We start from the raw sequence: 24574 nt of genomic DNA, 5'->3' as shown, positions 1-24574 counted from the left end.
GCCTTGGGCCAGTGTCTTGTCCTCCTGAGAATCCATCCCCTTGCCCATAGCACTGCCCCTTAATGCCACCATGCCACACTACTACAGTTCATGCTCATGACCCACTTTCAGCTAATAACCATGCTGGAAGGACCCAGAGATCTCAGACCTGGGAAACAGCGAGAGCTAAGCTCCCACAGCGTGCCCTCGTGAGAGGCAAGGCTGAGCCATACCTTGATTTGTTTCAGCTTCTTCCAGTAAAGCCTGCGAGATGTAGTGGATGCTCCTCAGGTATTCTGTGTATGCCTCCTGTGTCCAGGGGAGAGAAATGGCAGAGGTCAGGCCACTAGAGGGGGTGATGACAGCAGGTCACTGGCGTTTCGTGGGAACAGGAGCAGCAGTGCCTGCTTATCCTTGAGAGACACCCCTAGCCTGTGGTGATTCACCTGGGGCAGACAGTATCCCTACTGTCCAGACTTGAAGGAAAAGATGCCTGAGAATGATGCCGGAGGGCTTCGTTCTACAACGTCTGCACTGGGCAGTGAGAGCCGGGACCACCTGGGCATCAAGCTCCCTCTCACTGCCTTTCTCTCCAGCACAGGAAAGAACTGATTCATTCAGTGGCCGTGGGAAGCAGCTTCAGCAGCTGATGCCATTTTTCACTCTGTGCAACAAGTTTCCTTCCTGTGCAGCACAACCACCATTCACTTGCTTAAGAAAAATATGTCCTGAGAAGTTAAGGAGGGAGTGAAGCTGCAAATCTCACTCACTTTATGGCTTAGGTTCAGGGAAACCCTGTTCCCAGAACCAAAGAACACATATCCCCCCCGCTCCCAGGAGCTGAAACAGCTAAATTCTGCGTTTCTAGGGTGCGATTGCTCTGACCAGGGCTCTGATAGCTCGGGATGGGGAACCACAGCACGGAGTGCTAGTTTTCTTTTAAACCAGTTGTCAAATCATCCACCTTTAATTAAGTCTGCATTTCAGAGACAAGAACAAAATGTATTCCGGCAGGATTTCTGACTCTTGCCCCAGAAAACCAACTTGGGCAGCTAATGTGGCTCCCCCGGCTTTGTCTACCTGGTCGCCGTCCTCTGGGTGGCAACCCTTCTCAGGTCAAGTCACACCCCTCCCTGCCTGCATTTCCTTCCAAACGACCTCCGCGTCGCCCGCGAGCCGGCAGGCGGCCTGCTCGGGGTTCGTCCCGGATTGTCTATTGCCCAGAAACACACACGGATCTGTCAGTCACGTAAGCCCCGGGATGCTTCACACCCACCCGGGCTCGGGTTCTGACTCGCTGGCCAGATGGAGCTCTGCCCGGCGCGCGCCGCGCTGTCCGAGTCCACCCCGCGCCCACAGCCGAGCTGCCGGCCGAATGCGCCCAGCCACCGCCCACCCTCGCCCACCAGCCGCCGCGGCGCCCCGTCCCGTCTCACCCGGGGCCGGTTGCCAGCGTCCAGCTCGATGGCCCCGTTGGCCAGTTTCATGGCACTCTGTAGCGGCCTCGCCGCGCTGTCCCCGGCCGCAGCGGCCATAGCACCGGGCAGGGGAGGAGGCGGCGGTGGCGGCGGCGGCGGCGGCCGAGGGGCCGGGCGAGAGGCCGCCGGCCGGAACCCAATACGCGCGGCCGCGGGAGCCACCGGAGTTGCGTACTGCCGGAAGGGGCGCGGCTCACTTCCGGCTGCCCGCCCCCGCCCCACTGAGCAGGCCTCGGCCCCTCAGGTGGAGGGAGCCGGGCGCGGGGGCGGGTCCTGTCAGCGGTCCGGGGCGGGCCCTCTCCCCATCCAGACCAGGAGATTGGTGGAGAGAGCCTCCTCGCGTGGCTGCCGAGAGCCTTTAAGAGCAGCAACCCGCACCTCTGCGTCTGCGGCCGCTCGGCCTCTCGGCCGCCCGCGCTAAGGCAGGAGGGCCGGCGCGCTTCCCCCGGGTTTGTCACGAGTTCCAAGCGACTCTTGTCCTCCCGAGGCCAGACCCGCGGTGGCAGCGGCGGGCAGTGTGGTCCTCGGCCGGACAGGACGCGTTCCCTGCCTCGCCGGTGTCGGGTCCGGAGACGCTGAACGGCTGGGTCAAGCCGAACTAAGCGCGCCGGCGAGTGGGGCGGAGCGGAACCGCGCGGGACCGAGCGGACCTTCGCAGCGTGGGGCCGAGCGGGGCCGAGGGAGCAGGCCCGGCGAGTCGAGAGTGCCCGAGCGGAGCCGAGCGGGCCCGAGAGGGGTCGAGCGGAGCCGAGCGGGCCCGAGGGGGACGAGCGGCCCTGAGCGAGCAGAGTCGAGCGCAGCCGAGTCCCCCCGAGGCGTCCCGAGTCACTCGGCGGGGCTGTAGTGGCGGCCGCCGCCATGAAGCGGGACCGGCTCGGCCGCTTCCTGTCTCCGGGGCCGGCGCGGCCGCGCGGGGGCTCGGGCGGCAGCTGCGGCGGCCGGGCCCGGGGCCGACCCCCGCGCGGCGGCGCGCCAGGCGTTGACAGGGCGGCGGCCTTGGCGGCGGCGCAGCTCGGCTGGGCCCCGGCGCGGGCCTGCGCGGACGCGGGCGAAGACGGAGCGGATGAGGCAGGTGGGTCGGGCCGCTTGGGCGCTGCGGGCCGGGGTCGCTGGCCACTTCGCCCCGCTGGCGCGGCGGTCCCAAGCGCAGAGGGCGTCCGGGTTCACAGAACGCTCCCGGCCAGCTGTCGGCCGGCGTGGCGGTGACCTTCGGCGGGACGGCGACCCCCTAGGCTGCTAGGTGTTCGGTACTCAGATTTTGACGTCGAGCGGCTCCGGCCTTCATTCCTGATGTTTTTTGGGTGCTGGGGATTGAACCCAGCGGTGCTGTACCATTAAGCTACATCCCCATCCCTTTTTGCTTTTGAGATAGGGTCTTGCTAAGTTGCTGAGGCTGGCCTTGAACTTGCATCCTCCTGCCTCGGCCTTCCGAGTTGCTGGGATTACAGGTGTGCCCCACTGCTCCAGGCCCTGCTCGTCTTTGTTCTGTGCACTCTTGAGATAACTGCTTATCTCTCTGAGCCTTAGGTTCCTGTTGGTGAAAGCTGATCCATAAGGTGTGGTAGAACCGAGCTAATTGTGAACTACTCGCGCACACCGGCTGCAACTTCTTAGGCTCATGGCAGCAGTGTACTTGGTCCATGTAATGCCTTTGCCCTTTTGAGAAGGCCTTTCTGTGCACTCTTGTTTAATTACTAGGACCAGGAAATGAGGTGGCATCCTCATTTGGCAGACAGGAGACCCAGGGATGGATGGTATGAGCACAGCTTCTTCTTTCTAGAGCAGGAATGAAGTTCCATCCTTGCGGAGGCATTTGGAATTCTTGAACCAATGAGCTTCCCAAAGGCTGGATGTCCAGCTGAGCCCAGCACCTGAGGCCTTCCTCCCAAGGCACTGAGTGTACTTCCCCACAGGCTCTGGGCACTGGCTGAAGAGCTCAGCAGAACTTCTCAGGTATCTGCACAGCTGCCGACTTCCTGCTGACTGTTCATGTTGCTTTGCCCAGGAACAGGCCGGGCTCTTGCCATGGGGCATTGTCGCCTCTGCCACGGGAAGTTCTCCTCACGGAGTCTCCGAAGCATCTCTGACAGGGTGCCTGGGGAGAGCTCAGAGAGACCATCCCCAGGGGAGCGTGTCTTCGCCAGGGACTTCCAGCGTCTGCTGGGTGTGGCTGTGCACCAGGACCCAGCCTTGTCCCAGTTTGTCTGCAAGAACTGCCACACCCAGTTCTACCAGTGCCACAGCCTCCTCAGGTCCTTCCTGCAGAGAGTCAATGTCACCCCAACAGGCCAGCGGAAACCTTGTGCAAAGTAGGCCTTTTTTTTTTTTTTTTTTTTCCTCCCTTTTCAGTACTGGGTATCAAACCTAGGGCTTCACACATGCTAGGCAGGTGTTCTACTGCTGAGCTACAACCAGGCCTAGTAGCCCCAGAGTAGGCTTTTGTTTAGTTTTTTAGGGAATGTTCAGGGGTTCAGCATGTCACAGGAAGCACCTGGTATACTGGGTGCTGTTTCAAGGCCAGGGAGTACCGAGGTGGGAGTCTTTGCAGTGGGACAGATAGGCAGTGACTGGCTCTGCAGAAGCCAGTGTAAGCAGCCCTGGGACTGCAGGTACCCATGGGACCCACAGGAAGGCTGCCGGGCCCTGCCCAGACTTCAGAAATGAACTGGGAAGTGTTGGGACTGGCAAGGTTTTCCCAGGATCCTAAAGCAAGGGGCAACCCTTGGAACGGAACAGGTCTCCCAGCAGAGGGTTTCCAGTGGGAGGCAGCTGGAGAAGTTCGAGAGATCTTGAGGTTCCTAAATAGGGAGCCCTGTGGTGGGCCTAAGGTTCTGCATCTGCTTATGGCCACACTGATCCTTTTCAGGGTTGGTGCTCAGCCCCCCACAGTGGCAGAGGAAGGAGCTCGTCTGGGTGAGTCTGCCCCTGGTGTGAGGGTGGGCTTCACTTGGGCCGGGAGTTGGCCTGCCATGGGGCTGACATCTCTGTTGACTCTCCTCAGTGGATCTGATCACCTCGAGCCCCCGGTGCCTGCACGGCTTAGTGGGGTGGGTGCACGGACACGCGGCCAGCTGCAGGGCCGTGCCCAGCCTTCAGAGGACACTGTCCTCCGAGTATTGCGGCATCATCCAGGCTGTATGGGGCTGCGATCAGGGCCACGACTACACCATGGACACCGACTCCCGCTGCAGAACCCTCTTGCTGGACAGTGCACTGGCAGTCAAGTGGGCCTGGGACCAGGAGACGGCCCCACGACTCACCCAGAACCAGGAGTCCAGCCCCACAGGGGCTGCCCCTCAGCTCTCCCAGGGCAGAGGGACCACAGTTGAGGCTGAGACCAAGATGCTGCCCAGCATGGATGTGGCCTCACCTCCCTCAGATGGCAGCCCTGTGGGACCTGGGCCAGGCCCCCCACCACAGCCCAGCCTTCCCCCCACCGAGGCCCCAGGTAGGAGGCACCTGGAGCCTGTGCTAGGCCAGGATTCTGTATTCTCTTAGTGGGGCAGGGTCCTCAGCTGAAAGTGAACTTCCACACCCACCTGGGCGTTGGTCATGCAGGGAACTGGGATCTGACAGGAAAAGATGTGGAGCCAACCTCCACAGGTGGGCCCCTCCCTGTCTTGGCTTTTCGTCCCTTCCCAAGCAGGCTCTGCTCTAGCAGTTATTGTGAAGTTGCTCATCTGGTGTCTAGTCTTCCTCCAAGCCAGCGCTCAGGGCAGAGGGCACCAAGGGAGAGGACGATGGGGCCCTTTTGTGGGGATGTGGGGAAAAGAAGCTGTTGCTTTGGGCCAGCTGCCTGCTGACTCCCTGGTCTAGTGCAGCAGCCTCTGCTGCTAACTGGCTGAGGGGAAGAGCCTTCTGTGGGACCCAGACCCCGCTTTATGGGGTGCATCTGCCCCCACATATTGTGTTGGGAGGGCCAGGGCCAGCTTTCTGCCTACCTCTGATCTTCTATGAGCACCTGCCCACCTGTGGGCACTTGGCTGGCTCCTATGTGAAAGTCCATGGCGGGTTTCTAAAGAAATGCAGCCACCCAGGTGGTTCAGCTAGAGACACGTGGACAAGACAGCACAGCTCCAGGGAAGGGCCTTGGGGGCAGAGTCATAAGTGTCACAGGTATTTCAGAGTGCTTGACTTTGTAAACTGCACAAGAAAATTTGATAACAATACTTTTTTTTTTTTTTTTAATATTGTTACTGTATTTTTTAGACCTTTATTTTTTTATGTGGTGCTGAGTATCGAACCCAGTGCCTCACACATGCCTGCCAAGCACTCTACCACTGAGCCACAACCCCAGCCCGATAACAATACTCTTAAGCCAGGTGTAGTGGGCACCTGTAGTCCCAGCTACTCAGAAGGCTGAGGTGGGAGGATCGCTTGAGCTTGGAAGTTCCAGACCTACCTGGGCAGCATAGCAAGACCCATCTCAAAACAAAACCCAAAACCCAATCTTAAGTGTCCCAAAACTTCCAAATATGGGTCACCCACCTAGATTGAGGTCCTGAGTCTGGCAGGGGTCAGACTTGCTGATGGCAGAGATCTGGGTGGTTTCTGCACCTCTGGACATGGGGATTGGGCTAGGCTAGAAGGGGGCCTGAGGCCCGAGGACCCCAGGCTCTCTGCGGAGGCTGTTGCAGCACAGGCATTGCTTCCTGTAAGAGCTTTGTGCTGCATTGGTAACAGAAGCCTGTTCTTCACTTCCCAGGGCAATTGGGTGAGAAGCAGGTTCCATCTTCAGCCTCGGATGATCGGGTAAAAGACGAGTTCAGTGACCTTTCTGAGGGGTGAGAGAAGAGTGGGTTTAAATAGCCTAACATTTCTCCTTCGAAAACCAGACTCAGCCACCTGAGGGGCTGTTGACCATGCCTGGTGGGCACTCCCTGCCTCCAGGGTTGGGAGGAGAGGCGAGGCCAGGGTGACTTCCAGGGTGTCTTGATCCTGACTGGGGACCTCTTGGGTTTCAGAGTCACCTGAACCCAGCACAGCTTCCCAAGAGCTAGGGCAGTTCCCAGCCCAGGGCGGTGTGGAGTACCCTTGTTTAAACTGCCACCTGGTTATTTCCTTCTTAAAAGCCTTAGCTTTCTGCCAACCCAGATGCCACTAGAACAGGATGTCACACACTGCCCTTTGTGATGGCGTTGACGCCTGAAGAGGCACTACTCAGGAGGTGGAGAGGGCTGGCCTCTCTTGGAAGGGAGTGCCCTCAGGGTCTCTTAGTCCTGGGCTGGAGTTCAGCCCCTGCCATCCTGCCCCATGGCCTTGGCTGGAGCCCAGATGCACTCTAATCCACATGGGGAAGGACAGTTGGTTTTTGGTTCACCTCCAGCAAGGAGACTAGGTGTGGCACAGGCTCAGCTGCTGGTTGGCCACAGGCCTTCTTTCATGCAGGTGAGTGGCAGCCTAGATAGCACAGTGGGCTTCTTAGCCTGGCTGTGTTTGCTGCCCAACAGAGACCAAATAGTGATTTGTGTTTTAAGGTGAAGGTCACAGATCTTGCCTCTGAACTTGGGAATGGCTGACAGCGAACCTGTCAGTGACCATAAGTCCAATCTGAGAGTTGATCCACCACAAAACCTACCTTCTCTGAGTCTATACCCTCCTGGCCCAGTAGAAAAGCTCTCTTCAAGTCTGGGGTTCTGACATCAGGAGAGTGGGACTTGTGGGGACTGCTGCCTGAGTTCAGTGACCCTGGTTTGTCCCTCCTGTTAGGAAATGGTATCGCAGATGGTTTTAGATTTCTTAAGACGTTTTCAGGAGAACTGAAATTGGGCTATGGGATCTCTGCTATCTGGAGACAGGACTTGGGTCTGTTGCTGGCCCATGCCAGGGCTTTGCTGAAGGTTCTCTCCTCTCTCCTAGAGACTTCCTGAGTGAAGATGAAAATGACAAGCAGCAGCATGCACAGTCCTCTGACGAGTCCTTTGAGCCTTACCCAGAGAAGAAGTAAGGGTGCAGCCCTGCTGGTGGGTGGGGAGCTGTGGGTGAGCCCGAGTGAGCTCCTCCTGAGACCTGGGGACAGATGCTTCCTGCTGATCCCCTGGCCCCATCTCGCTAGTCCAGTGGATGTGGTTTCTGAGTGACCAGGGCCAGGTGGACAGATGAGTCTGCGTAAGGAGGGTCCCCTTAGCTGCTGATCAGGACTGGGACCTGGTCTCTTTGTGAGGTGGCAGGCAACTAACCCTAACCGTAAGTGCATGCCACCAGGACACCTACCTTGACTGCTTTCTGCTCCCTGGGCCATGCTCTGAGACCCAAGGACCCAGCTGGTAGGCACTCTCAACTTGGACTCTTGTTCTGAGGTGTAGTGTTTTTTATGTGTTTTTGTACTGGGGATTGAACCTAGGGACCTTAATCACTGAGCCACACCCAGTTCTTTTATTTTTTTTATTTTGAGACAAGGTCTCACCAAGTTGCTTAGGGCCTTGCTGAGTTGCTGAGGCTGGCCTCCAACTTGTGATCCTCCTGCCTCAGCCTCCTGAGTCACTGGGATTAGGCGTGCACCCTGTGCCTGGCTTTGGCACTGTTTTATAGCCAGGCAGCTACTGTCCCCTTCCTGGAGTTTCTGCTGTCCCCTTTGACTCCTCTTTGCAGACTGTCTTTTCTCCACGCAGACGTAGGGTGCTACAAGGAGGGTGGGTCATGTTCACCCCTTCCTCCTGGCCCTGTGCCAGGTATTCCACAATTCTTAGTAGCCAGCTGATGCCCAGAGAGCCGGCAGTTCTGAACACCACACTCGCAGCCAGGAAATTCTACAACCAAGATAGACATAAACTTGGAGAAAGTTCTCACATTCATGGAAAAGAAACAGAGGACAGTAGGCAGTCCAGGAGGGCGGTCAGAATGAGCACACTCGACCAGGCCAGCAGACAAGACAGACTGGGGGCCGGCGAGTCTCACACAGGAAGCATGGCTGTGGTGCAGCCAGGGCTGCCACGAGGAGGCCCTGCTTCCTATGTAGTGGCCTCTACAGGCTAGTCTGAATCTTGGGACGCACTTGGAGCTTGCTGGGCACTGGTGTGGTAGGGCTGTGAGACAGGAGGGACAGGTGGGTCTCCTTTCTGGACAGACTTAGGAGGGGAAAGTGCTCTGCTGGACGTCTGTTGCTAACACCCAAGTGCACAGACATGCATGCTTTGGATTGGGACACGTGATGTATCCTGGCTTCTCTAGAAATAGGAGCTATTTAAGTGGAAACCACTGCAGGAGATGAGACAAGGCAGCAGTGGACATGGTCCTCTGCTGACCATGATGTGCATGGTTACACTTGATTCCTCAAGTGGTAACATGTGAGTTTCAGCTGGGAATCTGCAAACACGAGGCCCTGAGCAGACCCAGTCCCTGTGCCTAATTCACAAGTATTCCTCTTTGGTCATCTTCACTTGGACTCTAGACAGGCTTGGCCACTGGGTCCTCAGCCTGGAGATGGGTCAGAGCATGATGGTTCTAGCCAGAGGTCAAACCCCTCTGGCCTGAGGGGTGGAACAGCTGAGTTGGGGGAGGCAGGATGTTCATTTGTTGAACAGCTTCAAAGGCTTGCTTCAGAAGTGGGATGAGGTGGCCTGTCATTGACAGGAGAAGGCCACCCTGTCCAGCTATGGGACAGGCCAGGAGAGGACACTGCACAGTTACCAGACAGGGAGATGGAGCAGCAAAAAGCTTCTTTTAATACACTTTGAGGAGAGCAGTTATTTAGACCACTTCAGCACAGCCCAGCTGTTTCGGGTGCAGGCACAGTGGTGTACTATCGTCATGACTAGAAACTGTTCCTCAGGCACCACCCAGGTCTGTCTCACGGGACCGCATGGCTCATCCCCACTGCAGCCTGAGAACCTCTCCATGCTGAGCAGGCTCCATCGCAGGGATGTGCTGTTTGCTCTCTTGTGTGGGATGGTGTTCGCCTCTTGGCTGTTACAAAGGATGTTGTAAATGGTGGTGTGCATGTGTTGAATTCCTGCTTTTGACTCTTGGGGTGTATACTTCAAAGTGGGATTGAGGCTCACTTGGTGTTTGATGTTTAATTCTGAGGAGTTGCCTGGTTTCCAGGGTGGACACACCCTCTCACTCTGCAGGGCAGTGCATGAGGGTTCCACATCCTTGCGAGCGAGGTTTTGTTCGTTGTGCAGATGGTATGAAATGACTTCTTTTCCTTGTGATTTGCAGTTGCCATGGCTCTATATGATTCTTGGCCATTTGCAAATTGTTTTTGGAGAAATATTTGCGGGGGGAGTGATACTGGGGAATTGAACCCAGGGGCTCTCAACCACTGCGTCACTTCCCCAGCCCTTTCATTTTTTATTTTGTGACAAAGTCTCACTAAGTTGCTGAGGCTGGCCTTGAACCTGCAATCCTCCTGCCTCAGCCACTCATGCCACTGGGATCATGGGCAGAATTTTCCCATTTTTAAACCAGGTTTGCTCTTTGCTCTAGAGATAGTCTTGTATTTTGGATATCAGACCCTTACCAGATGGGTGATCTGCAAACACTTTTCTCCTGTTTTGTCTTCTCACTGTCTTGGTAGTGCTTATCAAAATACGACATTTCAAATTTTGACAAAGTCTAAGTTACCTGTTTTTCTGTTGTCTGTTTTTGGTGTCATACTTAAGGTACTACTGCCAAATCCAAGTTTATGAAGATGTACTGCTGCCTTCTTCAAAGAGCATTATAGGTTCAGCTCTGTGAGTTAGGTCCTGATCCACTTGAGTTAATTTTAGTATATGACACCATTTGCTAAGAGATGTTTTTTTCCTCATTGAACGGTGTTCGCACCCTTGTTGAAAATCTGGAGGTCGTGTGTGAGGTTCTCTGGTTCTGTTCCATTTGGTTGGTGTGTGTGTGTGTCTAACTGTATGCAAGCAAGTTTTGTCTTCCAACTTGTTTTTCAAATTTGTTTTGGCTGGTTAGTATTTCTTAAAGGTCCAGGTTAAATTTTAGATTGGTTTCTATTTTTGTTTTTATTTTGCAGTACTGGGGTTTGATCCCAGGGTCCGCCCATGGTTGGCAGAACGCACCACCACAGAGCTACACCCCCCTTTGGCTGTAGTGGAGCCCCGCAGCTGGAGGAGGTGGCTCTTTCCATACAATGTGGTCTCTGGCTCCAGCAGCTCTGGTGGTTTTTAATGTGCAAATTTTTTGCCTTTGATTGATTTTGTTCCTGATTATTTTACTTTTATTTACTTTTCTTTCTTTCAGGTTCTGGGGTTGAACCCAGGGGTGTTCCACCGCTAAGCTACACTCCCAGCTCTTTAAAATTTTTATTTTGGTACAGGGCCTTGCTAGTTGCAGAGGTTGGTTTTGAATTTGCATCCTCCTGCCTCAGCCTCCTGAGCGCTGGGAATCAGGCGTTTCTGGCCTGTGTATTTTGTTTTGGTGGGTACCACATCATTTTATTTCTTTGGTTTTCCAGCTTACCTATTTCACAGTACAAATTCAGTGTCCCATCTACCTGGCCACCTTGCTGACCTTTATTGAAGATGGCTCTGAGAGGAGGCTCAACAGAAAGGCAGGGTCTCCAGCAGACAGCCAGGCTGAAAGAGACGGTGGGGGGCCCCAGCAGAAGGATCAGACCTTTCTCCCAACCCTCTCCACACTCTGCAGGAGGCTGCACCTCAGTGACCTTCAGTGCTCAGGGCCTTCCCGTAGAGGTCATCAGGGGTCCTCTCAGCATCCCTGTACTGCTCACGCTGAGCCCGGACCCTCCCCCTCTCGGGACCTGAGGCAGAAGCTTGCCCCAGGTTCAGTTCTAATATTATTTTAGGGAGCATATTTGAGTAAGGAGGGTCCCACTCCCCAAAGAAACTGGACAGATGGCCATGCTATAATACTCCTACTGCCCCCAGGAAAAGCCAAAAACAGCTTTAGCTAACCAACCTTTCTATACAACCCCAAAATATAACTTTAAAACTTCCAACGCCAGCAAGGGGGCCTGGCCAACCCACTTAAATCAAAACAAAGACAACAATAAAAATATGACCGGCAGGCAACCAAAAAGAATGTCTGCTCCTGCAGCTTTCTAAAGGGAGAGACGGCTAAGCCAGAAAGTAGTGCCAGTGTGGTCTTGGGAGTCAGGGTAGACACTGTGGGAGCCACAGCAAAGGGCATCTTGGCCAAGCCAGCGGCTATCTCAGGTCCTTGACCCTCCAAACTGGTCCCTCTTCCTCCCCAGCCCCTCTGCACACCCCATCAGCCATCAGCTGGGGTGAGCCTTTCAGGTTTGGTAGAGTGCACACTTCCTTTCATGTGTAGTAAGTGGAGCAGGTGTGCACTGGTTTCTGTTCCCTGCAGTCCCTGTTGGGTGGCTCTGGGGGGCTGGATGTCAAACCCAGGTCCACCTGCATGCTGAGTGCTTTACCACTGAGCTGTGCCTTCAGCCCCTTCACTGGTTATTCTTGTGTGTAGCTACGTCTGTGGACATGTGGTCTGTGAATAGTTTATCTTCCTTTCCTCTGCATGGGACCTCTGTACTACGTTGAAGAACAGTGGTGAAGTGGGCATCTTGCCTTTTTCCCCATGGTAGAATTTCAGCCCTTCACTGTTGAGTGCAGCGTCTGCTGTGGGTTTCCTTGAGGACTTTACATGTTGAGGAAGCCTCTGTTATTGATTCCTTAAGTGTCTGGGCCCAGAAGGAAACAAGTGCCTGTGTCTTCTGATGCCCCTGGGAAACCTGCTGTGGCTTGAAAGCACCATCCATATTTTTGGATGAGCCTGTTCTAGCCCCAGCCTTGTGGGTCAGTCTGTATTGCAGCCGCAGTTGAGCACACAGCCCATCCCGACAGGCCCCTCTCAGTCTCTGCCTGCTTTCTGGGCCTTTCGGGCTCTAGAGTCTCCAGAGAGGTGGTGCTGGGCTCTTTTTTCTGGTGTGAGGCTGTGGTGAAGGGACTGACCATCCATCTTCTCTGCTCCATTCTCCATGGTGTCTGCAGACAGGCTTTGGCTCTGAAGATGCACCAAGCATTGGTGAGACACTCTGCTCTCCTGCTGTCTCCCAGAGCAGCACCAGCTTTGGTGGCTACTCAGGTGGGCTCTAGGACAGCCTGATGCCACGGAAGCAGTGTGGTCATGGGAGCTGGAGGACCTGGGGTTTGAAGAGAAGCATGGAGTACTGAGGACTGAGTGGCGGTCAGAAGCACCACTGAATCTGGGGACGTCTTTTTTCTCAGGGTCTCTGGTAAGAAGAGCGAAAGCAAAGAGGCTAAGAAGGCTGAAGAACCAAAACCTCGAAAGAAGCCAGGACCCAAGCCTGGGTGGAAACAGCAGCTCCGCTGCGAGAGGTGAGGGGCTGTGGTGTGGGCGCCCTGCTCCCTGGGCAGCGCCTCACACGTGCTGTGCTTGCAGGGAGGAGCTGCCCACCATCTACAAGTGTCCTTACCAGGGCTGCACGGCCGTGTATCGAGGGGCCGATGGCATGAAGGTGAGGAGCAGAGCTGGGGATTGGTGTGAGCCCAGGCAACTGGAGATGCAGCCACAGCCAGCACGACCCAGGAAGGGTGTGGAGCTGGCTCTGTGCTCAAGACGCTGCTGTGGGCCCAGAGTTAAGAGCCCATTGGGGACTGGGGTGTAGCTCAGTGGCAGAAACTTGAAGGCCCTGGTTCCATCCCCAGCACCACACTAAAGCACAATGAAGAGCTGGTGCATGGAGCAGTTGGATCTGCCCTGCTTCCAGGAAGGCTGGCCGTCCTCTGCTGAGGGAAGCGGGATGTGCTGCTGCAGGAGGCTGGACTCTGATAAACCCAGCCCTCAGCCTCTCTTGCCTGTGCCCTCCTGCAGAAGCATATCAAGGAGCATCATGAGGAGGTCCGTGAGAGGCCCTGCCCCCACCCCGGCTGCAACAAGGTGTTCATGATTGACCGCTACCTGCAGCGCCACGTCAAACTCATCCACACAGGTACCTGCCCTCCCAGGCCAGCCCTTCAGAGCTGTGATCCTAGTTTGGGTGGTGCCCATAGCTGGGCACCCTTCTAGGAGGACCAAGGCTGTCTTGGTACTAGATGACCTCAGGTGCTCAGAGGTCACACGGGAGGGTAAGGTGAGTCCACACACAGGAGTGAACACCCCTGCCCTTTCCCTTCAGGGCCCAGCAGCTGTCAGACTGATGGCACAGAAATCTGGTACCCCTGTGGGTTCACTTCTGTAGAATGATCCGTCCTTCTCAGGTTATGACTTGTGTACCTTGTAGATGTGTGAAAATCAAACACATTAAGGACAGTGAGCCTCCCACCACCACCCTCGGCTGCCTCCTGCAGAGGGCCCCACTGGGCTCCCTTGGGATTGCAGTGTCCCAGATGCTGCTGGCCTGAGCCTGCAGATCCCTCCCGACAGACATGCTACAGGGGCCATCCTCAAACACTAGAGCCTTGTACACAGTGGTTTGATTGCCAGATCATTCACCATGAAACCCATCCATGTGACATTTGTTATTGCTGGACATTGTTATTCCCAGGTTTTTTGTTCTTTTTTGAATAACAATGGCCAGGGGTGCTCTACCACTGAGCTACATCCCCAGCCCTTTTAATTCATTTTGAGACAGGGTCTTGCTAAGTTTAAGTTGCCCAGGCTGGCCTCAAACTTGGGATTCTGGGATCCTCCTGTCAGCCTCCTGAGTGGCTGGAACTGCAGACCTGTACCACCACGCCTGCCCAGAAGCCAGGTGGTATTTCTATACCATTCGGAAGCTTTTGTTGGTCTCAGGAAAACATCCATCTGTAAACGGGCCCCTGACATGGCCCACCATGTTTGTGCCAGGTCATAAACTATTCTTCCTGGGTCTTAGCCAGACCCTCATGGGGCTGATGTTTTGGGGACCCATGCTCACTCCCTTTCTGGTCTCCAGAGGTACGCAACTACATCTGTGATGAATGTGGGCAGACTTTCAAGCAGAGGAAGCACCTTCTTGTTCACCAGATGCGCCATTCAGGAGCCAAGCCGTTGCAGTAAGTGTGGTCTGGGTGCCTGGAGGCTGGGACCCGTGTGCAGCCTCTCTCACCTGCCTCTGTCCCCAGGTGTGAAGTCTGTGGGTTCCAGTGCAGGCAGCGTGCATCCCTCAAGTACCACATGACCAAACATAAGGCGGAGACGGAGCTGGACTTTGCCTGTGACCAGTGCGGCCGGCGATTTGAGAAGGCCCACAACCTCAATGTGCACATGTCCATGGTGCACCCTCTGACACAGACCCAGGACAAAGCCCTACCCCTAGAGGCAGAGCCACCACCTGGGCCCCCAAGCCCCTCTGGGGCCACTGAGGGCCAGGCTGTGAAGCCAGAGCCTACCTGAGGATGACAGGTGGGACAGTGGCACTTAGAGAAGCTGGCACTCAGCAGGTGTGATGTGGGGTCTAAAGACATTTCCACGTTCCCTACCCTGGGGCACAGCTCTGCTTGCCCCTCGTGCCCAGTAGGCACATGTTGGGCAGGATGGAGGGTGCCACTCTCCCTTGGCTAGTCAAGGGGGGCTTGTGTTGTGCAGCCTTTCTGTCACCCACTCTGGGACCACCAGCTTATTTTCCAAGTACTGAGAAACTTAAGGCAGACAGATTAAGAATAACTGATTCCTCTTCCCAACTACAGCAGTCAAGGAGATTTGTAACCCATCTTCTAGTGCAACAAGAGCGTCATGTTATGCTTGCAATAAATCATTTACAGTGGAGCCAGGCTGGTGCACTGAGCAGAGTCCAGTCAGAAGAGACGGGGCTCCTGGTGGAGGTCAGGGTCGGGCACAGCCTGCTGCCCACTCAGGAGGGCACTGCTCACTTCAGGGTCCCAGTCTTCACGCCCGGCCAGCAGCTGTGCGGAAGGAAACCACTACTCAGGACCAACAGCCCAAGGGAGCCCATCTGCAGACCTGGTGCCAAGACACAGGGAGAGGCTGTTGGGCCTTCAGCTAAGGTGTGAAATCAGACCCAAGAAGAGTGTCTTGGGTTACCTCTGCCATGTTTGAGGAGCTGTTTTTCAGGCACTGAGGTATTAACTGCAGCAGAAAAAGCCGAGCTTCTGTTATCAGTTGCACAGGGTTGCCCTAGAGGACAGTCATGGTCAGGGCACACTGGACCAGGACTGACTTGGTGTGCCACCCTCACGCCCACCATTCCCTGGCAGGAGCCGTCTCACAGGCTGGGGAGAGGACCGGTCATGGAGCTGCAGTCTCCTGCTGGCCGGAGTTGATACAGCCCTGGTCTCCCCATCTATGAAAAGGTGGACCAGCTTGAGGTACATGTCAACAGCAACACGCAGAAAGGCCTCTTCCCCTGTGACCGTGTCGTCTTTGAAGTGAGAGAGAAGACTAGAGAGAGAGACGAAGGAGTTTAGTGCAGAATGCTTTCACCCACCTGTGGTACACAGCTGCAGGCAACCTTCCCCATCCGGTGGGAGACCAGGCTGCCTGGGGAAGTGCCACCCCCTCTGACCACCCTAGCTCCAGTGACCGCCCAGCAGGGATGGTTACCTGTAGAAGGCAAAAGGCAACAGCCTGGTAAGCTGGTCTGGGGCCAGGCGGAGAAGGTGCCCTCGGTCAGCATCTGCAACGCCAAGGGGCCTCGGTCAGCTCTAGGGATGCCACGGGGACAGAGGGATGTCATGTGTTCTGGGAGGTGTGTCTGGATGCAGTGACAACACAAGGTGTGGCCGCCTTGAGGACTCCCTTCCCTGGGTCTGGGAAGATGGGTCATGTCCTCAGGCAGGAGGGCAGAGACACCCCCGACTTCCCAGTCATCTGATAAACCCTGTTGCTTTAAATAAGCTGTGCTGCACTTGGCCCCACCTGAACCAGTTATAAATCTAGCAAGAAAACAGCTTGGAAAGGGAGCCGCAAGGAGGGCTCATTCTGAAGGAACCACACGGCTGCCCTCAGCACAAGCCAGTCCCTCAGACCTTCTCACCTGTCTCCGTCAACTGGAAGAGCACCAGCCAGTCCACCCTCCTCCTCTGCAAACACGCAAGGACTTCAGCACAGGTGTTCACAGCCTTCAGGGGGTCTGCCGTGTCCTGTAACCCAGAGAAGAGCCCCAGGAAGGGCTGGGCATGGCCTGCTGCAGCCAGAAACGCGAGGCGTGCCGGGGGTGGGCCCTTTGGCTCAGCCATCAGTGGGCCACAGCCTATAGTAAGTGTAAGTGTCACCGTGGGCCCTCTGGATGGAACAAGGCTCAGGCAAAAGCAGACACCACAGCCCCTCAATGCCCACACCAAGCCCTGAAATACAACATCCAAGGAAAGGTCACACTGGAGATGCCGAGATCCAATACCAGGTCTCATGGACCTGGGTGCACTGTGTGCACCCTGCCTGGCCCATGGGGAAGGAGGGCAACTCAGCTGAAAGTTCACTCACGTTTTGGGCCAGGTGCGATGAGAGCAGGTCCATCAAGGAAAAGAAGAAGAGGGGGAGCAGCAGCTGCAGGAGACAACAGGCAGTGGGCCGTGGTGGTTCCAGCCCAGCAAAGCAGATCTGCTGCTCCAGCTGGGCTAGTCCTCAGCGCTCCGTGAACACGACCCCTGCTGAGGTACCTTACGTGCCTTCAGACAAGAGCAGTGTGGCACCAGGGGCCGCGGGGGACCCTGCTCCGCCTGCTCCCCAGTAAGGCTCCTGCCAGGCCCTTGAGGACCAGCCCAGTCTCTCTCCCTGACCAGGTCCAGCTGGGGGCCTGGCTGGAGGCTGGCTCTGAAGCCAGTAAATTATTTCTAGCAAAAGTACAAAAGCTTTAGAAAATGTAGGGTGTTTATTTTGTGATGATCGCATTACTTGGCTGTGCTGCAGATCTCGTTATTGGGGTAGCATGTGAATTGAGAGCCAGTGTGGGTCCCCTGCTTGCCTTCCACGCACACAGTCATGGCATGTGCAGCCTATGTGGGTGCTGCTGCTGGGGACAGTGGGCACTCAGGCTTTTGGGGACCCAGCAACCAAGGGGCACAAGCTGAGTCTGAATGTTCCTGTGCAGAATGCGAAGCCACCAGCACAGTGGTACTGTGCACTCATGCCTGATGGTGTGCAGGGTTGTGGTAAGGAAAGTAATGGGCCCAACAGAAGCACTTGAGTGCTAAAACTATACATCAGGTAGTTTCACTTCCCAAATAAAGTGAGGGAAATCTCGTTTGTCCCTGGAAAAGGTGTCTTTTCACTAGGCAAACCATGAGAAATGCCCCAATTAAAAATAAGCCTGCTAAAAAAAAGTAGCCCATGTCTTGCCTCCTCTCTCTCGCAGTCCAGCTTCTTCAGCTGTCTGATGCTTTCTGTCGTGACTTCTTTCAGGGCAAAGTGCAACGCAGCAGCCGAGACCCAGGCGGGGCTGGGTGCAGGGGAAGTCGAGCCAGGGGCCAGAAAGCTGGGGCGTGTGAGAGCTGTGTCATTGCCGCAGCACAGAAACAGCTTTCCAAGGAGCACACAGGGGCTCAGGTCGTGGGACGTGAGATCTGGGTTCCGCGTGAGGCCCTGGCAGGGCAGGGTGGCAGCCCCATGTGGAGGCATGCTGAGGAGCAGGGCCTACGCCCCACGCCTGTGCTGTCGGGGGCCAGATGCCCGAGCTGTGGAGTAAGAGTCCACTGGGAACTCCAAGGGGTACTGGGACTGGCCAAGGGATCCAGCTCTACCCACAGTGGAATTTGGGTCATTAAGGGAGCACTCTTAAGTTGCTTAGAGTGTCACTAAGTTGCCAAGGCTGGTCTTGATCTTGGGATTCTCCTCTCAGTCTCTTGGATTACAGGATGTGCCACCATGTCTGGCAAAGAGCCCTGTTTTCTATGTGCTGAGGTTTCAGGCACCCCTGGTGCTGAAGGAACTCACAAGCATCTGGAATTCAAAACTAGTCACCAGGAACCATGAAGGCTCTGTGTCCCTTGGCTGCTGGGACCAGCACGTCCTGGGAGGCCCTCTCAGAACTGTCCTAGGGAGGGCAGACTGCCCTGAGCGCCACAGGTCTGATGGAGCTGCCGGGTGGAGGGCTGAGCATCAGCACCCTCACACTGGACGCTGACAGTCTGGAGCCAGTGTTAGGTGTGAGAGCGGGAGATGGGCCAAGGTGGGACTGAGCTGGGACAAGACCTGCTGAAACCTGTCCCCACGACCTGCCTGGCTGCTCCGACTGGAGGCTATTAGCCTGGTTCTCTCCTCCTCTTTCTCAGGGTCCCAAGCAGCTGCAACTCAGGATGTCCATGAAACCACCCAATCATCCTGCTGCCAAAACCTACTTGCTGGCAAACTGCTGGGCTTCCTGCAGCCTCTGCAGTTCAGGAGGCAGCGGGCTCTGGAAGCATTTTCTCCACCGACTGTGCAGCACAGGCTCCAGGCTTGACCACCACGCCTGAATGGGGAGAGCGAGCACGAGGAAACGGGTCAGAGCAGCTGTACTTGGCCCCACCTCGAGTTGCCAGGCCCAGAAGACCTGTGTGAGACGCGGCCACACACATGGCCAGCTCCCCAGAGCCCTCACTGGGGCTTCCCAGGTGCTCCCTGTGGCTCACATTCCATTGTTGTGTAACTTCAGGCAACACCTTGTCTACCTCGCTGGGTTCAGAGCAATCCCACAAGGCACCTGTACTCCAGGGCAGGACAGGGGAGGCCCTGCCTGATCACCCTGCAAGAGTTGGTGCCCTGCAGGGAAGGAAGCTGGCAGTGTGGCACCAACTACCCCCTATGTCTTGGCGCGCAGGTCAGGCGGAGCCCCAGCAGGCAAGCAGAGGCAGCCTGCACAGCCCTCAGTGAACACAGCAAGCGGCAACTGGACTGCAGGGACTGTGGCCTTGAGTGCAGCCTGTGAGGGGCCCGTCACCCCTGCTGCACACCAGTGTGCCCCCTAGCTCCCTTGCACATCTCAAGTCACGGTGACCAAGATGGAGACAGACGCAGAAGGCAGGAGCAGCAGCTGAGTACGCCAGGCAGCCAGGCCTACCAGTGCAGAGGTCAGAAGGATGGGGCATTTGGTCTGGCACTCAGTCAGGGTCAGGCTGGCTGTCAGCAAGGGGTCATGGCTCCGTGCACAGGCATTCAGGAGCCCCTGCAGCAGAGAACACAGCAAAGGCTCGGTGGTTGCACAACCCAGGCACCCTTGTGAGCCAAGGTCCTGAAGGGCACCACCCCACGGGAGGATCTGTTCCCAGGGACTCTGGGAAGGTCACATAGGAGGTGCTAGGGAGACCAGTTACCCTGAAGAAGTGGATGGTGATGTCGTGGGTCAGGGCACCTCCCTGGGAGAAGTTTCTCTGTAAAGCAATTCAACAGGCCAGTGTCAGCGGGGCAAGACCAGCGTGCAGTGTGCTGCAGAGGTCCGGCTCATCAGCCAGAGGGCGTCCCAGGTGTGCTGCCAGGACCTTCCCAGCCCTCACCCGTCACGACTGCCGCCCTGCTCCAGCTCAGACACGTGGGCTCCAGGGGTAGCCGGGAGCCGTGCTCTGACTAGCTGAGGGTGACAAACAGTGTCATCCTATCTCTCTGCTCCCGTCCACTTCCACGGGAAGTGCTGCTGGGGATGGAGCCCAGGGCCTAGCGCACACCAGGCGAGTACTCCACCACTGAGCGACAGCTCCAGCCCTTTTCATCTTATTCTGAGTCAGGGTCTTGCTAAATTGCCAGGCTGGCCGGGAACGTGTGATCCTCCGGTCTGTAGCCCCGTGTCCCTGCGTGCCACACCCAGCCTGACTCCTGACTGCCCTCCTTCCCATCCACCTGGCACACGGCACACTGAAAGGGAAGCTAAGCTCATCTCCGGTCTTGCTGTGCGCTGGTCCTCAGGCACAGTGAGCCAGTGACTTGCAGTCCCCAGTGATGGACGCAGGGTGGGCGCCATCTTCAGGCAGCTCGCACTAGCAGTGTCTACCACAGAAGGAAGCAGGTGCCTGGCAGGCAGACTCCCACCGCCCTGACCTCGAACACCGAACACGGGAGCGTCGCAGAGACGGCCGGCCACAGAGAACCCACAGCTGACAGCCGCCTGCAGCCACACTCCTCCCACGCGCCAGCTCTCAGCTCCCCTGTGACTTCTGTTCTTCTCCCAGCAGCCCTGATCCATGCCCACCTCCCGCCACCCCCAGGCCAGGCTCACGCAGCACCTACCAGCTCAGAGTTGACCAAGTGGAAGAACTCCTCGCAGAGGGCGGCGGCGGGCCGCTGGGCCTGCAGGCTGCCGACCAGGACAGATGGAGGCAGGCGAAGGAGGAGCCTGGGAGGCAAGGGGCAGTGTGGACAGTGAAGCCACAGCACAGGCTGCAGCCTTGCCTGGCTCTCGGGAGCCCCCTGCAGCCCGTGACGCCACCAGAACCGTGTGTCTGACCTGCAGCCCCACCAGACGTGTCTGCCAGCCCCTGAACAGTGCTGCAGTCGAGCAAAACGTGTCAGCAAAGACAAAACAAAAACAAAAAAAGCTGCACGATGACCAAGTGGAGGCCACGCCAGGATCCCCAGAGTGAGAACAACACGCCACACTCAGTCACACAAAGGCACACCTTGAGCACGCGGTTTGTCTTGACACAACTGGACCAAAGTCTGCATCCACAGCACCTTCCACCCCAGACCTAGCCCCACGGGAACCACCAAGCAGATGCCCCCTCCCAGGCTTGGGGAGGGCACAGAGGAGGGGCCAGCAGAGAAGCCTGGAACCCCCACGTGATGCTGTCCCGCCAGGCCTTACCATCTGCATGCAAGCAGCTCCTGCTGTCTCTGGAGGCTGGTGGCCACACCTGCCCCACCCGCCAGAGGCTGGAGCCGGCTGTAAAACACCGAGAATACAAAGTGTCCCCGAGAGGCTGCGCCTTGCTCCAGTTCCAGGTCGAGAATCATCTCCTGGAAAAGGCAAGTCAGATGCTCACACACTTCACCTCACTCCCAGTGAGAGACAGGCTTAGGAGAGCGTCCACGGAGGCCACAGATGGAAGGAACAGCCGTGACAGCAATTCCAACCAGAAATCATCGTGACTGCAAAGACAGCTGGGAAGGAGCGACCTGACCCGGGCAGCCCTGGTAGGCGAGTCCCCGTTACCTCTGCCCTCTCCATGTGTGCGTGTGCACGAGAGCACAGGCCCAGGGCGAGTCAGCTCTCAGGCTCTGCTGGCCCACGCCCCCCAGCAGCACAGCAGCCACTGGCCTGCCCTGTCCCGGGGTCCAGGCAGGGTTGGGTGGCTTTCTGCTAACCCCTTTATTTTGGAACATTCCCACAGAGTTTAAACGACAGTGACGTTTTCCAAGAAAATGAGTGTGACTTTTTAAACGCCAACGGATGCTCAGTTCACTCCAGACAATTGAGGATCACACTCTGGAAACGCATCCCGACCCTGTGCCCTGTTCAGTCAGAACACACAGTGGTGGTGCTTCTCTTCTGAGAGCAGACCTGATTCCACTGTCTGGGCTGGGAGCTACATCGTCACGAACGGCACGAAACCAAGTTGCCGGCCGTCTTCTCTGCATCTTCCCCCTATGTCTTGCTCATCCCGTGTCCTGAGGGTCCAGCCCAGCAAGGACAAGCTCCCAGCACTCTGGCCACATGGCCACTGTGGACAGGCTGGCCTTGCTGACAGGCAATGGAGACTGTCTGCCACTTCCCCAGGCCAGGCTGCACAGAGCCGGTGGGGAGCGTGGACTCCTCCGCACTCACCAAAGCCTCCCCCAGGCCCACCCCGGGCCCCTGCCCAGGTCTGCAGGTGCCCTGGGAGCAGCACAGAACAGGGGCGGGAGGAGGGACAGCGCAGATCTCAGGGAGTCAGCTGAGGTCGCCGTGGAGAGAAGGCCAGTGCACACACATAGTGCTCACGTGACCCAACATGCCTCAGCTGGCTCATCACAGCCTATCACGCAACCGGCTGCCTCCCTGGTCACCGCATGAACATCCAGGGACAGGAGAGTGGACGTGGGGCAAAGGTCAAGGGGGCAGGGGCATCTCTTAGGGGGCTGGGGATGGAACCCAGGGCCTTGTGCATGCTAGCCAAGCACTCTACCCAGCTACCTCTCGGCCCTCGGCGTTTTGTGGAGGGTGTTTTCCTCGGTTCCGGCTGACTTCTCTGGTATCACCCTCCAGCCCTTCATTCCCCACATTTCTAAATCCAGGCTTCTAAAGAACAGCAGCATAAAGCCACGGGTGTGAACCTGACCAAGGCACAGCCAGGCTGAGGCCCGGAGGCTGTGCGCTGTGCCTGCTCCTGGGTGGCCCGAGAATGCCTGAGACGTGGCACACAAAGCGCTGCCACCGCACGGTCCCGTGCACGTCAGTGACCCCAAGCTGCCTGCAGACTCCACACACTCGGTGCTCTGCAGAGTTCCTCAGCAGAGGGGCGTGGAGTGACAGTGATTCTACTGCCAAAACTGGCATCTGTCCCCACACCTGGAGCTTCGTGACCGTCACTGGCGTGCAAGTGCACAGCACACTGCTGCTGCGGGTGGCGCAGGTCAGGCACTGTTTCGGAAATCTGTCAGGAGTGCTTGAGCAGGAGAGCTCGAGGCGGGGACACAGGAGCCCTGGCACCCTCCAGCTCACCTGCAGCCTGGAAAGAAGATCCCCACTTCCTGAGCAGCCACCAGGGACCCAGCTGGAGCTCTCCGAGTGGTTCCAACTCCTTGAGCTGAAAATGGAGTGGCACAGAAGACTGGTCAGCATTCCAGTGGGCACTGCAACGCCCACTCACCTGCCTCCAGTGCCAGGGCACTGTGCTTCTGGTATGAGGAACTCCAGCAACAAGCAACAAAACTAACAGTTCTAGAAGCCCAAACCCAGCAAACATGGAAGCATGCAGTAGGGAGAAGCAGGATTTATCCCTAGAATACAATGCTGGGTTAATAGCCAGATTCCAGATAATGTAATCACTTATCAATAGAATGGAAAACAAAAGCCACAAGATCACATCAATAAATGCAGAAAGAGCGTTCAATAGGATTTCACACCTGATCATGTAAAACCACTTGGTGACGCCCTGCTGGGCAGCTTGGAAAACACTGAATTTAACTGTAAAGACAGAAAGCTTTTCCCCTAAGAAGAGGAATAAGACAAGGATGCCCTCTCACACTTCACCGCAAGTTCTAGCTACAGTCACTCAGTAAGAGAAAAGAGTAAAGGCATCCAAAGTAGAGAGGAGTTACATAACTGCTCCTCATGGCCTTCACTAAACCTGGGACCCACACTAAAGTGTCAAAGCTGATAAAGGAGCTCAGCAAGTCAACATTCAGAAATAAGCTATATTTCCACACACCACGATTAACCCAGCAACAACACTGAGGGACACTGAAAAGAAAAGAAAAAAATACATAGGGATAAACTCAACCCCGAATGCATAAGGTCTGTACACTGGAAACCACAAAACACTGTTGAAAGAAATTAAAGAAGCCCTAAATAAGCTGGGCTTGGTGGCACACGCTTGTAATCCCAATGCCAGCCTGGGCAATTCAATAAGACCTTGTCGCAGAATGAACACGAGAAGTGCGAAGGGCAGGTCGGTGGTGGAGTGGACCCTGCAAAACAAAACTGATGGAGAGACATCCTGTGGTCGGGAAGGTGGCAATGTCGCCCAAACTGATCTACAACCGATACACTCCCCATCAGTATGCCACATGGCCATGTAGACGCTGAGGAGCTGCAAAGGACGCAGAAGAGCCAAAACAACCTTGAAGAAGAGGAACAAAGCTGGAGGACTCACATTTCCCAGTGTCAAAACCTACTGCAAAGCTACAGCTATCAGTGTGCAGAGCTGGCATACAGCAGATATGTGGACCAGCAGGTGGAGCCCGGAGTCCAGAAACCAGCCCTGGAGGCAGATCTGCTGACGTCCGATGAGGGTGCCAGGACCCTCCAACGGGGAAAGAACAGTCTTTGAGCAGCAGTGCTGGGACCCCTTCCTCACACCGCATGAGAATAAGTCAAAATGAAAAAACAAATGAAAACCCCAATACAGGTACTAAAACTAAAAACAAATAAATAAACTGAATTCCATCAAAAATTTCTAGAACTTTTGCTTATCAAAGGAAAACTCAGAATGAGAGGACATTCACAAGTCATGCGGCTGCTAGAGATCACATCCAGGGCATGTAAAGAACTCCCACAAAGAAACCCAGAATAGCTAAAGCAATCCTTAGCAGGAAGAATGAAGCAGGGGGTATCGCAATACCAGAACTTCAACTATACTACAAAGCAACAGTAATAAAAACAGCATGGTATTGGCACTAAA

The 24574-nt window shown here is 56.1% G+C and overlaps 3 protein-coding genes across 15 annotated transcripts in view; 1 reads left to right on the top strand and 2 right to left on the bottom strand.

Moving 5' to 3' along the window:
* The window catches only part of Vps9d1 (VPS9 domain containing 1), an 11919-nt gene extending 9166 nt beyond the window's left edge, over positions 1–2753 (bottom strand). For 2 of the 9 annotated variants that reach the window (XM_047529857.1, XM_047529865.1), the window contains exons 1-2: positions 1416–2747; positions 213–288 (exon numbers count right to left, since the gene is read on the bottom strand). In XM_047529857.1, coding sequence (XP_047385813.1) covers positions 213–288; positions 1416–1514 — 175 coding nt within the window. In that variant the 5' untranslated portion in view covers positions 1515–2747. Of the gene's footprint in view, positions 1–212; positions 289–425; positions 921–1059; positions 1193–1415 lie in introns of those variants that run through there. The other 7 variants (XM_047529863.1, XM_047529862.1, XM_047529858.1 and 4 more) reach the window with 7 other exon arrangements.
* Positions 1483–24574, top strand: Znf276 (zinc finger protein 276). Of its 2 annotated transcripts, none has more exons than XM_047529866.1 (11): positions 1483–2529; positions 3463–3766; positions 4324–4370; positions 4459–4905; positions 6163–6241; positions 7317–7400; positions 10723–10823; positions 12614–12864; positions 13221–13338; positions 14284–14383; positions 14453–24574. In XM_047529866.1, exons 1-11 carry the CDS (start codon positions 2316–2318, stop codon positions 14721–14723), a joined length of 2016 nt encoding a protein of 671 aa, XP_047385822.1. In that variant the 5' UTR covers positions 1483–2315; the 3' UTR covers positions 14724–24574. The 2 variants fall into 2 exon arrangements, with proteins under 2 accessions (XP_047385822.1, XP_047385823.1); XM_047529867.1 differs by lacking the exon at positions 10723–10823 and having other exon boundaries at positions 1586–2529; positions 12614–12724; positions 12789–12864.
* Positions 13556–24574, bottom strand: part of Fanca (FA complementation group A) — a 56457-nt gene continuing 45438 nt past the window's right edge. For 2 of the 4 annotated variants that reach the window (XM_047529853.1, XM_047529854.1), the window contains 13 exons: positions 22894–22978; positions 21058–21209; positions 20484–20589; positions 19577–19633; positions 19324–19428; positions 18623–18735; positions 17625–17760; positions 16770–16832; positions 16324–16429; positions 15891–15963; positions 15557–15728; positions 15372–15464; positions 13559–15232 (listed from right to left, as the gene is read on the bottom strand). In XM_047529853.1, the coding sequence (XP_047385809.1) occupies positions 15125–15232; positions 15372–15464; positions 15557–15728; positions 15891–15963; positions 16324–16429; positions 16770–16832; positions 17625–17760; positions 18623–18735; positions 19324–19428; positions 19577–19633; positions 20484–20589; positions 21058–21209; positions 22894–22978 (1369 nt within the window). In that variant the 3' untranslated portion in view covers positions 13559–15124. Of the gene's footprint in view, positions 15729–15890; positions 15964–16323; positions 16430–16769; positions 16833–17624; positions 17761–18622; positions 18736–19323; positions 19429–19576; positions 19634–20483; positions 20590–21057; positions 21210–22893; positions 22979–24574 lie in introns of all 4 variants that reach the window. The other 2 variants (XM_047529852.1, XR_007105545.1) reach the window with 2 other exon arrangements.

Source organism: Sciurus carolinensis, chromosome 16, assembly GCF_902686445.1.
Source record: "Sciurus carolinensis chromosome 16, mSciCar1.2, whole genome shotgun sequence".
NCBI classification, from domain to species: Eukaryota; Metazoa; Chordata; class Mammalia; order Rodentia; family Sciuridae; genus Sciurus; species Sciurus carolinensis.
This window is presented reverse-complemented; position numbering and strand designations above follow the sequence as displayed.

What these genes read in the sequence shown, in the direction of transcription:
- Znf276 (XM_047529866.1), top strand. Translation starts at nt 2,316, where the DNA reads ATGAAGCGGGACCGGCTCGGCCGCTTCCTGTCTCCGGGGCCGGCGCGG. An exon ending in AGAGGAAGGAGCTCGTCTGG is followed by an intron (nt 4,371 to 4,458) that starts GTGAGTCTGCCC and finishes GACTCTCCTCAG; the next exon opens with TGGATCTGATCACCTCGAGC. An exon ending in TCCCCCCACCGAGGCCCCAG is followed by an intron (nt 4,906 to 6,162) that starts GTAGGAGGCACC and finishes TTCACTTCCCAG; the next exon opens with GGCAATTGGGTGAGAAGCAG.